The sequence below is a fragment of the Accipiter gentilis genome, unplaced genomic scaffold, assembly GCF_929443795.1.
Source record: "Accipiter gentilis unplaced genomic scaffold, bAccGen1.1, whole genome shotgun sequence".
NCBI classification, from domain to species: Eukaryota; Metazoa; Chordata; class Aves; order Accipitriformes; family Accipitridae; genus Astur; species Astur gentilis.
Window position 1 is genome coordinate 46,314 of NW_026060799.1, and position 15,493 is coordinate 61,806.

At 53.1% G+C, this 15,493-nt stretch overlaps 2 protein-coding genes across 2 annotated transcripts; both read left to right on the plus strand.

Annotated features, from left to right (window-relative positions):
• The first annotated feature begins 4,372 nt into the window (after nucleotides 1–4,372).
• On the plus strand, nucleotides 4,373–9,895 carry LOC126036720 (electroneutral sodium bicarbonate exchanger 1-like). Its single transcript, XM_049796740.1, has 8 exons — nucleotides 4,373–4,457; nucleotides 5,073–5,326; nucleotides 6,144–6,212; nucleotides 6,761–6,934; nucleotides 7,034–7,171; nucleotides 7,650–7,750; nucleotides 8,272–8,376; nucleotides 8,647–9,895. The coding sequence occupies exons 2-7, from the start codon at nucleotides 5,078–5,080 to the stop codon at nucleotides 8,357–8,359; spliced, it is 819 nt and encodes a 272-aa protein (XP_049652697.1). The 5' UTR covers nucleotides 4,373–4,457; nucleotides 5,073–5,077; the 3' UTR covers nucleotides 8,360–8,376; nucleotides 8,647–9,895.
• A 757-nt stretch (nucleotides 9,896–10,652) lies between these two features.
• LOC126036721 (resuscitation-promoting factor RpfA-like) lies at nucleotides 10,653–11,796 on the plus strand. Its single transcript, XM_049796741.1, has 3 exons — nucleotides 10,653–11,052; nucleotides 11,148–11,225; nucleotides 11,607–11,796. The coding sequence occupies exons 1-3, from the start codon at nucleotides 10,955–10,957 to the stop codon at nucleotides 11,794–11,796; spliced, it is 366 nt and encodes a 121-aa protein (XP_049652698.1). The 5' UTR covers nucleotides 10,653–10,954.
• Nucleotides 11,797–15,493: the final 3,697 nt, after the last annotated feature.

The window sequence follows — 15,493 nt, forward strand, 5'->3', positions numbered from 1 at the left end:
GAGGGCCTTTCTGAAGAGGAAGGAGAGTTCTCATCTCTGACCGAGTTCTGGCTGGGGCCCCTGAATGTGGAGGATATGAGAATGGCTGCCTGCCAGACCATATACCAGAGAACACTTGCATGCCGTAATTCCTTACACTCCACCCTATTTCCTTATTTCCAAGTGACACTTGTGCGACATTTGTTTACTTCTGAATGGGTTCAGCTTTCCTTTGAGACTTTCTCTCCCTGTGCATTTTATTGTTGGCCGATACCTGGCAGTGAACAACTTTTGAGAAGCTGGCTTACAAAAGATGTAGTTAATAGTTGGGAAGCTGTGGAAGCCAGGGGACGTTCTTTTAATGACGCCATTACTTTGTGGCCAAGCTTGGTGACAGCTGATGAGTTCTGTTGTTGTCATCTTCTTCCTGAGACAGAAGAAAGCCCCTGCCGTTCCCGAGGAAATGAGACCAATATACTGCCTGCTTAAAAATGCTCCTGTCAGTTAAGTTGAAACAAATCTTCAGAGTACAGTAGTAGCATTGCAAATATTATTGAAGAAAATGTGCTGATTGTAACTGATACAGAAAATTATTGGTTAATTTCTCTTTCTGTTTCAATTTTGAAAATACTGAAAGGTATTCCTAGAAAAAGTTTCCCGTTTATAAAGCAGGAGTTTGTTGGGGCTGAATTACAGTTCCTTTGTAACTGAATTGGGTCAATATTCCGAAAAAGGGGAATATGTTTATTTTTGAAACAGGTCAATACTGCATGTGTTGTGCTGGCAAGGAGGAGGCTTCTTAAATGTAGAACTTGTTAAATTTAAAAGCACACCTCCACTCTCCATAGTATTGCTTCTATGTTAATTCAGGGTTAAGATATTCGTTCACTTCAGTTTCTGTGAATCTGTTAGGGCAGCGTGCTCTAAGGTGATGGGAGGGAGCAGGGGGAAGAAGGGGAGGAGGAAAAGCAAAATATCTGGAACCTACTCTTCCATGACTCCTGCAAACTGTAATGTTATTTTTTTTTCCCAAGCCTGAAAACTGTACTTGGCGGTGGGATTGTGGCTATCTTGTTAATATTCTTCCTTCCTTTCTTGTTTTGGCCTCTCCAGGAAGCGATTCGAGTAATCCTCGGAAATCTTGATGATTTACATGCATTTTCTACAGACCACTATCTTTCTGTGTACCCTTTCTTTCCTACTTGTAAAAGAAAAGGTCCAATGACTTGTATCTGTTGGGCATTGCTTAATTTGACATTCCTGCCCAGTAGTGCGCAGATCTTTAGCTGGAGTACGACTCCTCTGAGCTTCGCAGTTTTACATTAGCTGAAGATCCTCCTCAGTTGTTGCCTTCACCAGAGAACTGATGTATGTAAAAAGAATGTTTTGCAGTGTTTTCAGATGGCCACCCCTGCGTTCCAAATCTGATTTAGCCAGAGAAAACGAACGTGCATATATAAAGTCCCAGGAAGCCCACGTAATGCGATTGCAAGGAAAGCTAGTGCGTTGTTTCAAAAGGTTAATAAAATGTAAAGCGCAGCAGCATTGGCCCTCTAGTAGAGAAGACCGCAGTAGTTTTCTTGTAAGGTACATTAGGATTAAGTATTGTAGTTGCTGTAGTGTAAAGGGTTACGGAGAAGTTACTCTCCTGAGGCTGTTGTTGCAGAGAAAAGTAAGTTAGTGGAAGGAGAAGCCTTTTCAGTCCTAAGGTGCGTCAGTTTGTGAATCGGATCAGGCCCTTCGGCATCATCTCCTCCCGTGATTCCGAGTGCCCAGGAGTAATGAACACCCGCGTGTTTCCGCCTCCAAGGCATCCCCTTCCAGTCTCGGCAGACTGCGTTATTGCCACCCCTGGTCCTAGCAGGCAAGAACGAGATCATCCTCTTTCTCTGTCAGAAGCTGGTAGGTATGAGAGCAACTTACTCCTGTTGCTGCCAGGAAGAGAAAGTAGCCCAGAGCATCGTCAGACAGGAGGCACCCAAACAAAGGAAGCCTCGTTGTTGGTTTGCTTCGCTAAAGCGCAGCCAGTTTTGCCTGCGTGCTTGAGGAGGGTTTGATTCACGAGCTTGTATTTCTGGAACTGGGAAGTCCATCCACCTGCTCAGGCAGCACCGGGCCCTGCGGAGAACTGCAAGCTCAGAGGCCTGGCGTGATGAGTTGTCCTGCAGTCTGTGTGTCGGGCTCCTCGCTGTAGCATACCTCTTAGTTAATCGCCAGCTGTGGGAGTCCTTGAAGCCAAACTCAAACGAACAATTTCATCCCTTAAAGGAACTGACTGTGTCATCTAGGCAAATCTTGGGCTTCATCTCTGGTCCTCAGGATGCAAATGGAGTAAAAGTATTCATGTTACCTGTTTCTTCCTGAGGTCAGAGGCACGTAAGAAGGCTGCTGCCTGGCGTCACCCATTCGTGCATGCATGAGCTCCTAGGTGTGCGAACTGCACCCCCAGGAAGGAACGTCTGTAACTGTGGCGTTTGTCATGTCAATTATCTTTTGTCCTCCCATTTTGAGGAGGACTGTGAAGTGAATGTAATGACGCTAGTCCTGTGAATCCTAGTCCTTTTCAGGTTTAAAAATAATATTTAAAAGAATTACTTTTTAGTTAGGAAAGCTGATGAGGTTTTCTTCACAGGGTTGGGAGAGCCTGGCATGTTGTTTTTTGCGGGAAGATGTCAGGACTGAAGCCAGATGCAGTTAAGGAAACACAATGCTATGAATGCAAGCAACTGATGGGAGAGTGTCACCTGGATGAGTGTTTCTTGTAATGTGTTACTAGCGTATGGTGTCTCCTCACATCTCATTTATCCGCTGTGTAGTTCGATGTGTCACTTGTTCAGCTGCTGCTGCTCATTAAATATAAATCTCCATTGGCAGGAGCAGTTACAGGGTCGTGGATCTTGGACCAAGATCCTCAAAACCCCCTAGCTATGCGAGGTTTCCCTGCCGCACGTGCACTGCCTTTGTGTCCTGACGCTCTGTTTCTCCAGGAATGTCGGTATTTGCGTGGGGAGTTTCAAGGACCTGCCTGTGGACGCGACGGCCCCTATACCCCTGACGTCTTCCTCTGGTGCTGCATCCTCTTCTTCGCCACCTTTGCCCTGTCAGGCTTCTTGAAGAAGTTTAAAACCAGCCGCTGCTTTCCAACCAGAGTAAGTAGAAGGCGGTGGCCAGCGTCCATCTCCACACTCGTTTCCCAAAATGGCTTTCCTGGAGCACTAAGCAGTATTTGCCCTGCCTTGGTCAAGCTGGGAAATGTTGGCCTTGCAGGCCAAGCTCTCCAAGAGCTTGGATGTCCCGCACTCATTTCCATGAGTGCAAAATCATCGTACCGTTTCCCACATGCCTTGTGACCTGCCCCAGATTGAAGATTTTTGGGGTTTGATTTTTTTTATATGTTTTTTCTCCTCAGGTAGTAGGAAGTCAGGTTTCCAAAAGTTTTGGGGTTGGGGTTTTCGGTTTATTTTTTTCCCCCAACCTTCTGCGCATTATGTGCACGAGCGGAAAGTAGATTCGAATGAGGAGCTTCCTTTTGAGGACTAAAGGATGCCTCAGTGCCTTGTTGCCATTGTAGCTGTGAATGTAGCTGTAGTGGCAGACATCTCTTTTCTTAATTTTAATATTATTTTTAGGTTTTGACTTAAACCAACCCTTGTCGGCCTAGTTAAGCTTTTTTTATTGTCTGACCCCAGATCTCACAGCGACAAACACAGCAGCAGTAGCTAAGCAAGGGATCAGGCTGCATGTGCTCAGAGGGGTGGTGGGATTTGGTTAAGCAGCCTTAATGTTGTGGATGTCTGCAACTCTTGCATCTCACCTTAGGGCCCTGTTTGCCATGCCCCTCTCACCTCTGGTTTCTCGCCCCAGGTACGGTCCACAGTGAGCGACTTTGCTGTTTTCCTCACCATCGTCATCATGGTGCTCCTTGACTTTGTGGTTGGGATCCCATCGCCGAAGCTCCAGGTCCCCCATGCGTTCAAGGTAACGGGGTGTTTTGGCACGTGGGGGTGCCACAAGGTGATGCCGGGGCAGGGCAGGGCTGAGTCTGGAGGAGATGCTGGTGGTGTGACCATCTCCTCTTCCACCTCCAAGTGCCTTGCTTCCTCCTGGAAACGAGAAGATGGCCCCAAAACTAGATACCTACAGGGGAAGTATCTAGAGGTGCTTGCAAAGAGGAGACTGGCACTGCTGAAGCCCCCGGGAGAGGGGGACATGAAGCCAGGGCTGGGAGGTGCTCTGACACAAGGAGGGAGGGGAAAATGAAAGCCAGTGGAGTGCCTGGGCTGGGAGACGATGCTGATGTGTGGGCTTTGTTGCAGCCTACCAGAGACGACCGCGGGTGGTTCATCAACCCCATAGGACCCAACCCTTGGTGGACGGTGTTGGCTGCGCTCGTCCCAGCTCTGCTCTGCACCATCTTGATATTCATGGACCAGCAGATCAGTGCCGTTATTGTGAACAGGAAGGAGCACAAGCTGAAGGTAAGGGCCTGCGAGAGATGACCCCAGCCCCTTCTGGGCTGCAGGTCTGGGGAGAAGCTCTTATTCCCGATGCTTTCTGAAGGCATTGGTTTGGGACAAGGTCAGGCTGCGTGGCAGGATGCTCTCCGGGATTAACGATGATGCAGGGAGCAAGTGACAGGGCAGTATAGATGAGCAACCTTTTGGGAGAGCAAATTAATCTTGGAGCAATAGAGAACTGCGTTTTTGTTTTAAAATGGCAGCAGCAGCAGGTGTGGGGAATGAATTGTTTTGATGCGCTGCCAGGGATAACTCAGAGTCACACCTTCCTCGCAAGTGGTAGAATTTTCTTTGTAAGTGGAAAAAATGGTTTGGTGCTTTTGGGTTGTGGGTTGGTTTTTTTTTTTGGAGAAGTATGTATCGCACAAGCTCTGCGTATCCCTTGTGTCTGAACTCCTGCCAAATTTTCATGCCAGGTGCTTGTGCAAATCCTGCATACACCCTTCCTTGTTTCCATTTCTTGTTTTGAATTCTGAAGAAGTTGACTTGTGCTCGAGCAGGGTTTGAGTCTGACTTGCGACGTTATCCTTGCTCTTGTGCTATGGGATGCTCTGTTTCTTGTTTTCCTGCCTGCAGAAAGGATGCGGGTACCACCTGGACCTTTTTGTGGTGGCCGTGATGCTCGGGGTGTGCTCTGTGATGGGGCTGCCCTGGTTTGTGGCTGCGAGACCGTCCTGTCCATCACCCACGTGAATAGCCTCAAAGTAGAGTCTGACTGCTCAGCTCCAGGAGAACAACCCAAGTTTCTGGGGATACGAGAGCAGAGAGTCACTGGCTTGCTGATCTTTGTGCTCATGGGCTGCTCTGTCTTCTTCACTTCTGTGTTAAAGGTGAGAGGAAAATGCAAACCACCCAACAACCGCGAGCTTGTTGGATGTTACAGACAAACAGTCCCTTCTCTGCAGGCCTGAGTAGTTAGTTGTGGAGCGGAGGAGAAGGAGGTGATCCTAACCCTTGGGGCTTGACCCACGGTGGGAATCAGCCTCAGTTAGGCTTTGCAGCCCTTCAGGCCCCCGTTTGGTGTGCTCGAGGCGAGCGAGCAACGCAACTGCTTGAATTTTTGGGTGTCTTTCAGGCCCACCCATGTTTATGGGTTACAGTTGAGCATATTCAGACCAGCACATCTGCTCTGTTTCAAACAGGCAGCCCTTTAGTGGCTGCAATTTGCTCCCCAAATGCCGCGGAGCAGCCGTTCCCAGGAGCTAAACACACTGAGGTCATCCCTGTGGGCTTCCTTGCACGTTCCTCCCACAAAGTAATCTCGTCTCTAGGCTAAAAGGAGGCCTGTGGCCTTTGCCTGTTGCCCCAAGAATAGGCAGAAGTGTTTCTTCTACCGCCAGAGAATGCGGCATAGGGTAGCATGGGTGAAATCACCTATTTTCCTCCAACCTTTCTGGAAAATAGGATTATTCTGAGGAGAGGTAACTCCCAAGTTCAGCCTAAAGCAGAGCCTTAGCTCACTCGTGCGCACAAAATGGCAAAAAAATGGTTAAAATCTGACCCATCTCTAAGCCTGAATGGAAGCTGGAAAGCTTCAAGCAATTTTAGGCAGTGCCTGTGGAAGAGGGTGGTAATACTGAAAATGCAATACAGAAAAAGAAACGATTGCATTCTTTCTTTTTTTTTTCTTCCCCCCCCCCCCCCAAGTTTATACCAATGCCTGTGCTTTATGGCGTCTTTCTCTACATGGGTGTGTCGTTGCTCAGAGGAATTCAGGTACGGACTCTTTTACAGCGTGCAGCATGTCGGCTCCCTGGTATTTTGTCTCTGTAGCAGCAGGGAAAAAAGCAGTGGCATGGGAAAAACTTCTCGCAGAGCAAGCAATGAAACTCTTTTGTGTAAGAAAGAGATTGGTGGAGGCACAGGAGGTAGATAGGGCTGGGAGGACCAGGCAAGTTCAGCGCTCTCTGTTGCAGGGTTTAGGGCAGGTCAGTGTTTGGTTACGTGAAAAGCGGGGGAATTTGGTGCAAAGGGAAGGCAGTTTCTACCATACCACTGGTGGAAATCCTCGCAGGGGGATTCAGTGGGCTGAGAAATGCTAATAATGGAATGGCATGGAATAGTTGCCGTTTGGTGGGCAGCTCTCAGGGGCAAGCCGGTTGCTAGATGGAGCGAAGGGAAAATGGGTGCTGCTCCCAGGAGGTATGTGGTGGGATCCAGGAGTTCTGACGGCAAGCGAGATGCTGCAAAGCGCCTCCACGTCTCGAGAGGACCAGAAACTTGCCGCAGTCCCAAGGTGGCAACCTTTCCCTTTTATTTCACAGTTCTTTGATCGCTTGAAGCTGTTTTGGATGCCAGCGAAACACCAGCCGGATTTCATCTACCTGCGGCACGTGCCCTTGCGAAAGGTGCATTTCTTCACGGCGATCCAGCTGACCTGCCTCGTCCTGCTCTGGACCATCAAGGTGTCCCGTGCCGCCATCATCTTTCCCATGATGGTAAGAGCTGCCACCGCTCGGCAGCGGGGTGTTTGCAGCGTTGTTGTGAGAGGTGGCATCGTCTCTGAGCTCACCGCATCTTCCCTCTCATTCGTGAAGGTTTTGGCTCTCGTATTTGTCCGGAAAGCGATGGATTTCTGCTTCTCAAAGCGAGAGCTCAGCTTTCTGGATGACCTTATGCCAGAAAGGAAGAAGAAGTTGGACGATGCCAGAAATGAAGCTGGAGAAGAAGAAGAGGTAAGGCTTGCTGTGTCCTCGGGGCTGGACATCTCCGTGTGTCTGTGAGATTGCCTGTTTCTCTTACAGCTTGTCTGGAAATGTTGGGGGAAGATCAGCACTCAATCGAAATAGATCCCAATAGCCTGTAACTTTTGTAACCTTTGTTTCCTCAAGTAGCAGTGAGCTGAACGCTTGAATACAGGTGTAATTTTTAAAACGAGTCGTTTTTCACAAAGGTCATTATCATTATGATGATTATTATTAGATGCTGCTGCGGCTGCTGCTGCTGGCAAGACTTGCTCATAATCATGTTTTGAACACACAGTCCCCCTGCCCCGAAATCTTTGGAGTGAACGGTTTCTCCCCTGCTGCACTAATACCTATAGCTGCCAAGGGGCAGAAGCGGAGGGCAGACTGCTAAGTTTGTGCTGGGCATTCAGCTTATCTCCACTTTGATCAAAGACAGAGAACGTGATTTGTCCCTTTTTTACATCAGGAGTCCAGGAGGGCCATGGAAGCTGCTGCTACTGCAAGTTCAGTTCAGCTGAACGTGGGGAAGACCAGTGACATGGATATCCCAAAACAAAGCAGTGACGGGTAAAGCCCCACCAAGCGCCAGGACCCCCGGCAAGATTAGCTTGATGGTGTTTGGCAGAGTTTTCTCCACTTGCCTCTTTGTGGGGCATCCCACAGAAACCAGCAGGCAGCTTGGTGGGAAAATCGAATTCGGGGGCAGGGCTGCAGGAAGTGATTGCAAGGCTCTGACCGCAAGCAGAGTGGCTGCAGCACTCGCGTTTGACCCCCAAACCTTGCCTCATCAGTGCTTTTACGGTAGCTGGAGATCCTCATACTTAACACATGAGGAGTTGCAGGCGTGATCTGTACCAGCAGTGGCTTAGGAACCCGGACCGGGGCTAAGCCCCAGCAAGAGCCTTTGCACAGAGCTGTTGCTCTGCAGCTCCCCGGCTTGCCTCCCAAAACTCCTCATCCAGCAAAACCTCCCACGCTTATGCAGAGCTTTGATTCTCGGGGCTCCGCTGTTCCTCTTGCTGATGCTAATGCCCTTGGTGGCATCAGTTCCCATAATCACAGATTGCTATGTAAAATATTTATTGCAGGACTGATCCTTCTGAGATTGTTATCCTGGATGAAATGTCACAAACGACCATATGGAAGGCTCTCACTTTGAAGACAGAAACCCTTTGAATCCAGGGAGGAAAAAGGTAAAGGATTGCATGTGATCGTGACCGTGCTCCTCAGCAAGCGACGGCGCACACCTACGCTTTTCCCACGCTTTGGCCGGCAAGGCTGAGCAAACGGCCTGTCCCTGGGAACAGGCAGTGAGGACCGTGGCATGCAAACCAACTCCTCTCTGCTGGGGTGGTCCCCCAAACAGGGCTGAATCAGCAGCAGCTGGCAGGTCTTCCACTGATGATGCTCTCCCTCTTTTTCTCTTCCCTTCGCCTTTCCCCACTCCCGCTTTTCACGTTTAGGAATCTTGACTTTGAAGGAGAGGAGTGAGAGCGTGACTCGGGCATGTGCCAACGCAGACAGAGGGAGAAAGCGCTTTGTTTCAGTTGGAGGATTCCCATTAAAGCCATGCAGATGTTTTCAGTTATCCTTGGTGTGCTTCAGGCATTCAGTATCTCTAGACCAGCGAGCTGAGGTGAACGTCACAGTCAAGGGGAGTTTGGTGGTGTTCAGTCTGTGTGCGTACGTGCGTGTGGGGGTGTGGGTTTGTAGTGGTAGAGGGACTGCTATGGCTTTATCATTCAGTGCTCTTCTTTTAATACCTAATTCCTCCTCTTTTTTTTTCTCTTTTTTTCAAATGTAAACTGGGAATGTCCAAAATAATTTTCTGTTATATTTGATGCATTCTCCACTTTCTTCTTGATCACAACCGGGTTTTTGGTCTGGTTTGGGGTCCTGGCTTTAATTCACTCTTATGTCTCTTACTGGTACGAGAGGGATGCCCTCTGTGGCAGGGCAGCATAGAGAGCGTCCAAGCAGTTGGCCTAAGGTGAAAGAAAAGCATTTGCTCCCTGCGCTCCAGTTTTACCTCTCTTGGTTGGTTTGGTTTGGGGTTTGTTTTTTTTGCTTTGGCTCTGCCATCAGCCTGGGAGCTGCAAAATGCAGAACTGCCACCTTCTTGTCCCCTGGCTGTAAACTGCATCTAAGGGAGCACTTCAGGTATTTGATTTTGCATACACCGTATGGTCACAGGAGCGGCCAGATGAGACCTGGGGCTCTGTGTCCCTGGGCTGTTCCCTCTGTTGTTTCTCCACTTTCCTTCTGTATTGGATCTGGCTGAGTTGGAGTTCCTTTACCCCACAGCAGCCCTCGTAGTGCTGTGCTCTGTACTGGTAGCTAGAAAGCTGTTGATAACACAGCAGTGTTTTGGCCATGGCAGACAGCCAGAGCACACCCAGACACCCAGACATCCAGGCGTCTTCCACATGGAGGCCACTTCCCACCTCGGCTGGCCAACGCAACACGCTGCCTACCTTCTTCAAGGACGTCAGCAGTTTGATGCTGACGAAGCCCATCTTGTTCTTCTGGACATGCTTCAGGAGGAAAGCATCCTTGGCCAGGTTCTTGTCAGAAAGGTGGAATTCCACCCTGGACACAACCCTCCTGGCCAGCTGCCGGTCAGGGACGGGGTAGCTGTAGTCCAAGAGATCAGCCCCCAGAACATCGCTCGCATTGCAGAAGCTCCCGGAAAAGCAGGGACACGGGTGTGACTTGGTGGCCTTTGGGATGTGCAGCACTGCCTGGTCCCAGCCACAGCGGTGCAGATGGCAGAGTCTTGAGGAGCGGGATGGCTCAGCTGCGCTCTGAAATGAAACGGAGTTTTATGCTTTTAGAAGCGCGCTTGCCTTCACGCCCCCAAGCATCGGTCCCTGCCACAAGTTACGCAGCACATGGCATTGCACAATCTTGCAGCCAGAGGTGCCTCACGAACAGAGCGCAATCTCTTTGGTTACCAGGATACAGGCCAGGAGAGATCTTTGGCCTCCGGTTCACGGCAGTTGTCCCGACTCCCCCAGGCCACACACTGTTCACACAGCGGGAGCGAGAGGCCTGTGTCCTTGGTACCCTTGGGGTGTCCTTGCTAGCGCCGAATCCTCCAAGCACGAGGAGGGGATGTACTAACCCCATCCCTGGGATCCCGTAGAGCGCAAACAGCCCCAGCGCCCCGACACCGGACGTTGGGCAGAATCCAGTCCTTTTCTGGGAGCACGCGGCAGCGGGTACTGTCTCCTCCGGGGTGTCACGCACCCAGGGAAAGGGCCACCCCCTCCCAGGGGGATCCAGAGCTGCTGCTTTTCCCAGCAGGAGACTGAAAGACCTGACAGCACTACTGGAGCGAGGGCTGGGGGAAAGCGTGCCACCGAGCAACACTGCATGACCTTCCTTCGTGCCCTCGAGGTCCTTTTTCCTATTTCTGCCTCGCTCCGGTCAACGCAGCGAACAGAAGTGTGGGCAACAGTCACAAACGCATTTGCCATCTGGCGCAAGGAGGCTGTGGCTGCAGCTTGGTGCCCACTCGGCTCGGCTGAATCAACTTGTTCTTCTTCCCCCACCGGAAAAATACTGTTGAAAGCCAAGAGCATTTGCACCCGCAGACCCCGAGAGCCGCCTGTAGGCCCTGGGGCCACCCCAGCCTCCCTTAACTCTTTCCCTCCCCAGGAGGAGCTGGGGAGGCTCTTGGGGGTGGGGCGGAACACAGGGAGCCCCCGCATTCCTTCCGGGGAGACGCCAAAGAGTCCTTGGCAGCTAACAGCCAGAAGGGACCATGGCATGGCCACCAACGCAGCTCCCACTGCCTGGGCCCTGGGGCCCCCCAGCGCTCCAGCTTTTCCAGCCATTCGTGCTCCCCAAAACCTTCTACCCTTGAGGTAGGGACCGACCCCAACCCCTGCAGCCCAGGGATGCTCTTGGAGGACAAGAGCAGAGGTGACCGCCGGCCATCGCTCCTGTCTCATTCTCTCAGGCTCAGCCAACCTATGCCGCCTGCCCGCACGGGAGCAGCCCTTCCCTGCAGCCCGGGCCCCCCAGGCACCACCAGCAGGTATGGCACCCCAGTCTGCTCTGGCCCCTTCGCCATCCCCATCACACCCGTTCCCCCGGCACTTTTCGCATGGGGGTTCAGCAAGCCCCGGTGAGCATCCTTGCCCTCGCCCGGGCGGCGCGTGCCCAGTAAAGCCCATCTGCAGAGAATTCCCCAAATATTTGGGGCCACCTCTCCCCTTTCACCTCCTAGATGCCAGTCTCCTCCCCGATTTGCAACCCTGTCCCACCGGCACAGCGGCTCACCCCGTGGGGATCACCCCGGCCACAAGCTCCCCACGCCCCTGGCCCAGAGCTGGGGGATGTCGGCCATCGGGGCCGGCTCGGCGGGTGCCCCTGGACAGTTCCCCCGGCCCAGCACAGCTCCCCCTCACCCACACAGGTCTGCAGAGGGCTCCATGTGGCTGCCTCTTCGACCCCCGGGTCTTCCGCATCCAGTGGACAACCACCGACCTGCCTCCACCGACCTGCCTCCACCGGCCACCGCCACGCTTGGCCAAGGCGCCGCTTCTCTGCCGGGTGCTGCCCTGTGGGGTCCCGGGGGCTGCGGGGCCCCCCAGGGCCAACCATGATACCTCACACCCTACAAAAACCAGAGGAGTGGGGTGGCCCCAGACACTCTGGAGCTGCCAGTGTCCATCCCTGGCTACCAGCACATCAAGGGGCAGCTGGCACAGATCAACATCGCCAGCACGGCCACCCCTGTGGGGGCACCCCCGGGCAGCGATGTCCACACCAGCCCCTGCGCTGCTGCCAACAACGAAGCCCTTGGGGACACTGCAGGCGACCTTGCAGTGTCCGAGGAGATGCTCCTGGAAGAGGCCCTAAGGCTCTTCGGTTGCGCCCTGGATAGAGTGGGGGTCAGCCAGGATGCTCCCAGCAGAGGTTCCGTGCCCGAGGATGCTGCTGGCACCAGCACAGACACCCCCGACCACGACTTCAGCTCGCTCTCGCTGCCTGAGGAGATGCTCACCCCCGACTACTGCATCCCCGAGCTCAGCGACGCCATGCTGAGCCTCAAACTAGTCAACGGCGGCGGGATGGAGCCCCAGGAGCCGTGGCAGGGTGCGGGGATGGACCTGCCACCGTCCCCACCTGCCACGGCCAGCAAGCGGAGGAAGAGGCAGGCGCAGAGCTCCTTGCCAATGGCACCCAGCAAGCGCAGGGCTCTGGCAGCCAACGTGAGGGTGTGTGTGGGGGGGGGGGATTAGAAAGGGGTGAGAGGGATGGAGATGGGGGCAGTGGGGGGGGTGGGAGAGGAGGGGTGAGGTATATGGCAGGGGGGGTGGGCGGGGGTGGCTAGGGAGGGGTTAGACCAGCTTGGATGGGACCTTTTCTCTTGTCTTTTTAATTAAAAGCTCCTTCTCCAGAACTGCTCGGTGCCTGTGTGGGACGGGGAGGGAGCACAGGGGACACCAAGAAACAGCCCCCAAGAGGTGCAAAAGCCCCACTGAGCCCCAAATCCGAGCCAGCAAGCCACGAGGGGAACCCAGCCACCCCCAGGGCCCAGTCTCCACCAGCGGGGCAGGCGATGGTGGGGGGGTGGGAACGGGAACAACTTCCCTGTCCCCTTCCCCAGGGGAAGCAGCCCTTTGGTGGGGAAGCCAGGACAGACAGGTCCCTGCAGGACTCACGGACACAGCCCCACGCAGAAAGCAGCACAGAGCCCCTGCGACAACAACAGACCTTGGGGGCCGGGGGGGACACGTGCACACACGACAACAAGGGCTGCAAGGCCTTCGTCTTGAACACCACCAGCGTCCCCTCCAGCGGGGACAGGGCTCGGTGCACAGCCCTTCAAAGCCTCAAGACCATCACGGCCTTCCTCGGGTCCCACTGACCTCAGCCCCCAAGAGCCCAGCTTTGCCTCACTGACACAGCAACATAACCCCAAATCACCCCAAGAATGGCGAGGGAGGGAGCTGCAGGCCAGGCAGGGACCCTCCTCCGCTTGTCTGGCTGTGCCTTGGGCAGCCGCAAGACCAGGAAGTGGGGAGAAAAAATCAGAAGGGAAAAAAAAAATAAAAAATCACTGCACCGGCCAGAAAGTCCCTGAAAACTTCATCCCTCTTCATTGCCCATTTCCCATGCGAGCTCCACAACCTGGGAGCAACGCAGCCAATAGAACCTTCGAGAAGCAGACTCACAGCCTGCTGCAGCTGGCCCTGCTCGAGCAGCCGAGGTGGGCTGGATGATCTCTAGAGGTCTCTTTCAGCATCCATTCTGTGCTGCTGTGACTCTGTCTCTGTCGTGGTTTAACCCCAGCCAGCAACTAAGCACCACCCAGCCGCTCACTCACTCCCCCCCCACCCAGTGGGATGGGGGAGAAAATCCGGAAAAAGAAGTAAAACTCGTGGGTTGAGATAAGCACGGTTTAATAGAACAGAAAGGAAGAAACTAATAATGATAATACTAATAAAATGACAACAGCAATAATAAAAGGATCGGAATGTACAAATGATGCGCAGTGCAATCGCTCACCACCCACCATTCACACCCAGCTAGTCCCCGAGCAGCGATTTCCCCCCCACTCCCCAGTTCCTATACTAGATGGGATGTCGCATGGTATGGAATACCCTGTTGGCCAATTTGGGTCAGGTGCCCTGGCTGTGTTCTGTGCCAACTCCAGCTTTCTCGCTGGCTGGGCATGAGAAGCTGAAAAATCCTTGACTTTAGTCTAAACACTCCTCGGCAACAAATGCAAACATCAGCGTTATCAAGGTTCTTTGCATACTGAACTCAAAACATAGCACTGTACCAGCTACTAGGAAGACAGTTAACTCTATCCAAGCTGAAACGAGGACACTTTTAACTACTTAACATTCCGTGAGAAATACTGCAAGAGCTCAAGAAGAAAGAGCAGAAAGACAGGAGACAGGTGAAAGCCTAGAGCGCCAGCTAGAGGGAATGAAAGACCCTCTTCCTTCTCTGAAGCTTCAGCAAGGCTTCCTTCACCTGCTTGTTCCTCCGACTGTCAATGACGGGGTTCAAACTGGGGCTGACGAGACTGTAGAAAAGGGAAAGAACTTTCTCCCTCCCAGAGGAGTTACCGCTCCCGGGCCCCGCGTACACGAAGATGGCGTTTCCATAAAAGACACCCACCACGGTCGGGTGGGAGCCACAGGTGGAGGTGGTTTCGTGCCATCCTGGCACAGAGCGGATGCGCAGATCGGTGGCCAGGCTGTCCAGGGAGCAAATCGGGATTAGGGCTAAAGGGAAGAGGAAGAAGCACACACAAACAGCAAAGATCAGGACTTTATTGGCAGGAGCGGCAGGGCAGGCCAGCTTTGAGACAGCAAGAATTTCACAGGAGAAGTGGACAACCTCGCAGGGGCCACAGAAAGGCAGGTGTAAAGCCAGAGAGGCTTGCAGTGTACCAAATACAAACACCAAAGCCCACAAAACCGTGGCAAGGGTGAGGCGCAGCCTCCAGATCACGATGAGGGCATAGCACAGGGGACGGCAGATTGCCACATAGCGAACGTGAGACATGATGGCCAGCAGCACGCACGCCGTAAGTGCAAAGATTAAATAAAGATGGCTCTGTGCCCCACACCCAGCAAAGGAGGGGGTTCTGCCTTGTCCAAGGAGGCTCCTTAGCATACGGGGGACATTGCTGGAGGCGTAGCAGATGTCCGCGATGGAGAGGTGGCAGAGGAAGAAGTACATGGGGAGGCAGTAGTCCAGGCAGATAAGCAGAAAGACAAGTGCGTTTCCCATCAGAGTGGCAGAGCAGAGGGCAGAGAAAAGGCCAAAGAGGCAGCGCTGCAGGGCTGGGGTGCTGCAGAACCCCAGGAGGACGAATTCTGTGACCGTCGTTTCATTCTGCACGCTGTGCTGGAGGTGAGGCAGCACAAACTGCGACCACGGAGATCTGGAAGCGAAGGAGCAAGGAAAAGGAAAGAAAAAGGAGAGTTTTCCTAAGAATGTTGCGCAGGAGGAACCGCTGCACCGGCTCACCAGCGCCTGGTTCTGCTTCCCCAGCATGAATGACACGTCTGTCCAGGGCACCTCCCCCAGCACCCAAAACAGACTGCACCCCTGCACAGCGCAGCCCACCCTGCCTGCACCCCCCCATCACTCCAAACCACGCTACACCCGCACAGGCTGCACAAACCTGAACGGCACCACCCAGCTGATCACTGCGCCCACCCCACGGCTGGACCTCCCAGACAAGTGGCCCCCAGCCCCTCACTGACCATCCCTGACCCGTCACTGACCCCATCCCTGACCCCCTCATCGACCCCATCCCTGACCCCCTCATCGACC

Coding starts and splice junctions, on each gene's coding strand:
- LOC126036720 (XM_049796740.1), top strand. CDS start 5,078: ATGCGGGTACCACCTGGACCTTTTTGTGGTGGCCGTGATGCTCGGGGT. Junction 6,935..7,033: donor CCATCATCTTTCCCATGATG/GTAAGAGCTGCC, acceptor TCATTCGTGAAG/GTTTTGGCTCTCGTATTTGT. Junction 7,172..7,649: donor AAGCTGGAGAAGAAGAAGAG/GTAAGGCTTGCT, acceptor TTTTTACATCAG/GAGTCCAGGAGGGCCATGGA.
- LOC126036721 (XM_049796741.1), top strand. CDS start 10,955: ATGGCCACCAACGCAGCTCCCACTGCCTGGGCCCTGGGGCCCCCCAGC. Junction 11,053..11,147: donor CAAAACCTTCTACCCTTGAG/GTAGGGACCGAC, acceptor TCATTCTCTCAG/GCTCAGCCAACCTATGCCGC. Junction 11,226..11,606: donor CCCCCAGGCACCACCAGCAG/GTATGGCACCCC, acceptor TCACCCACACAG/GTCTGCAGAGGGCTCCATGT.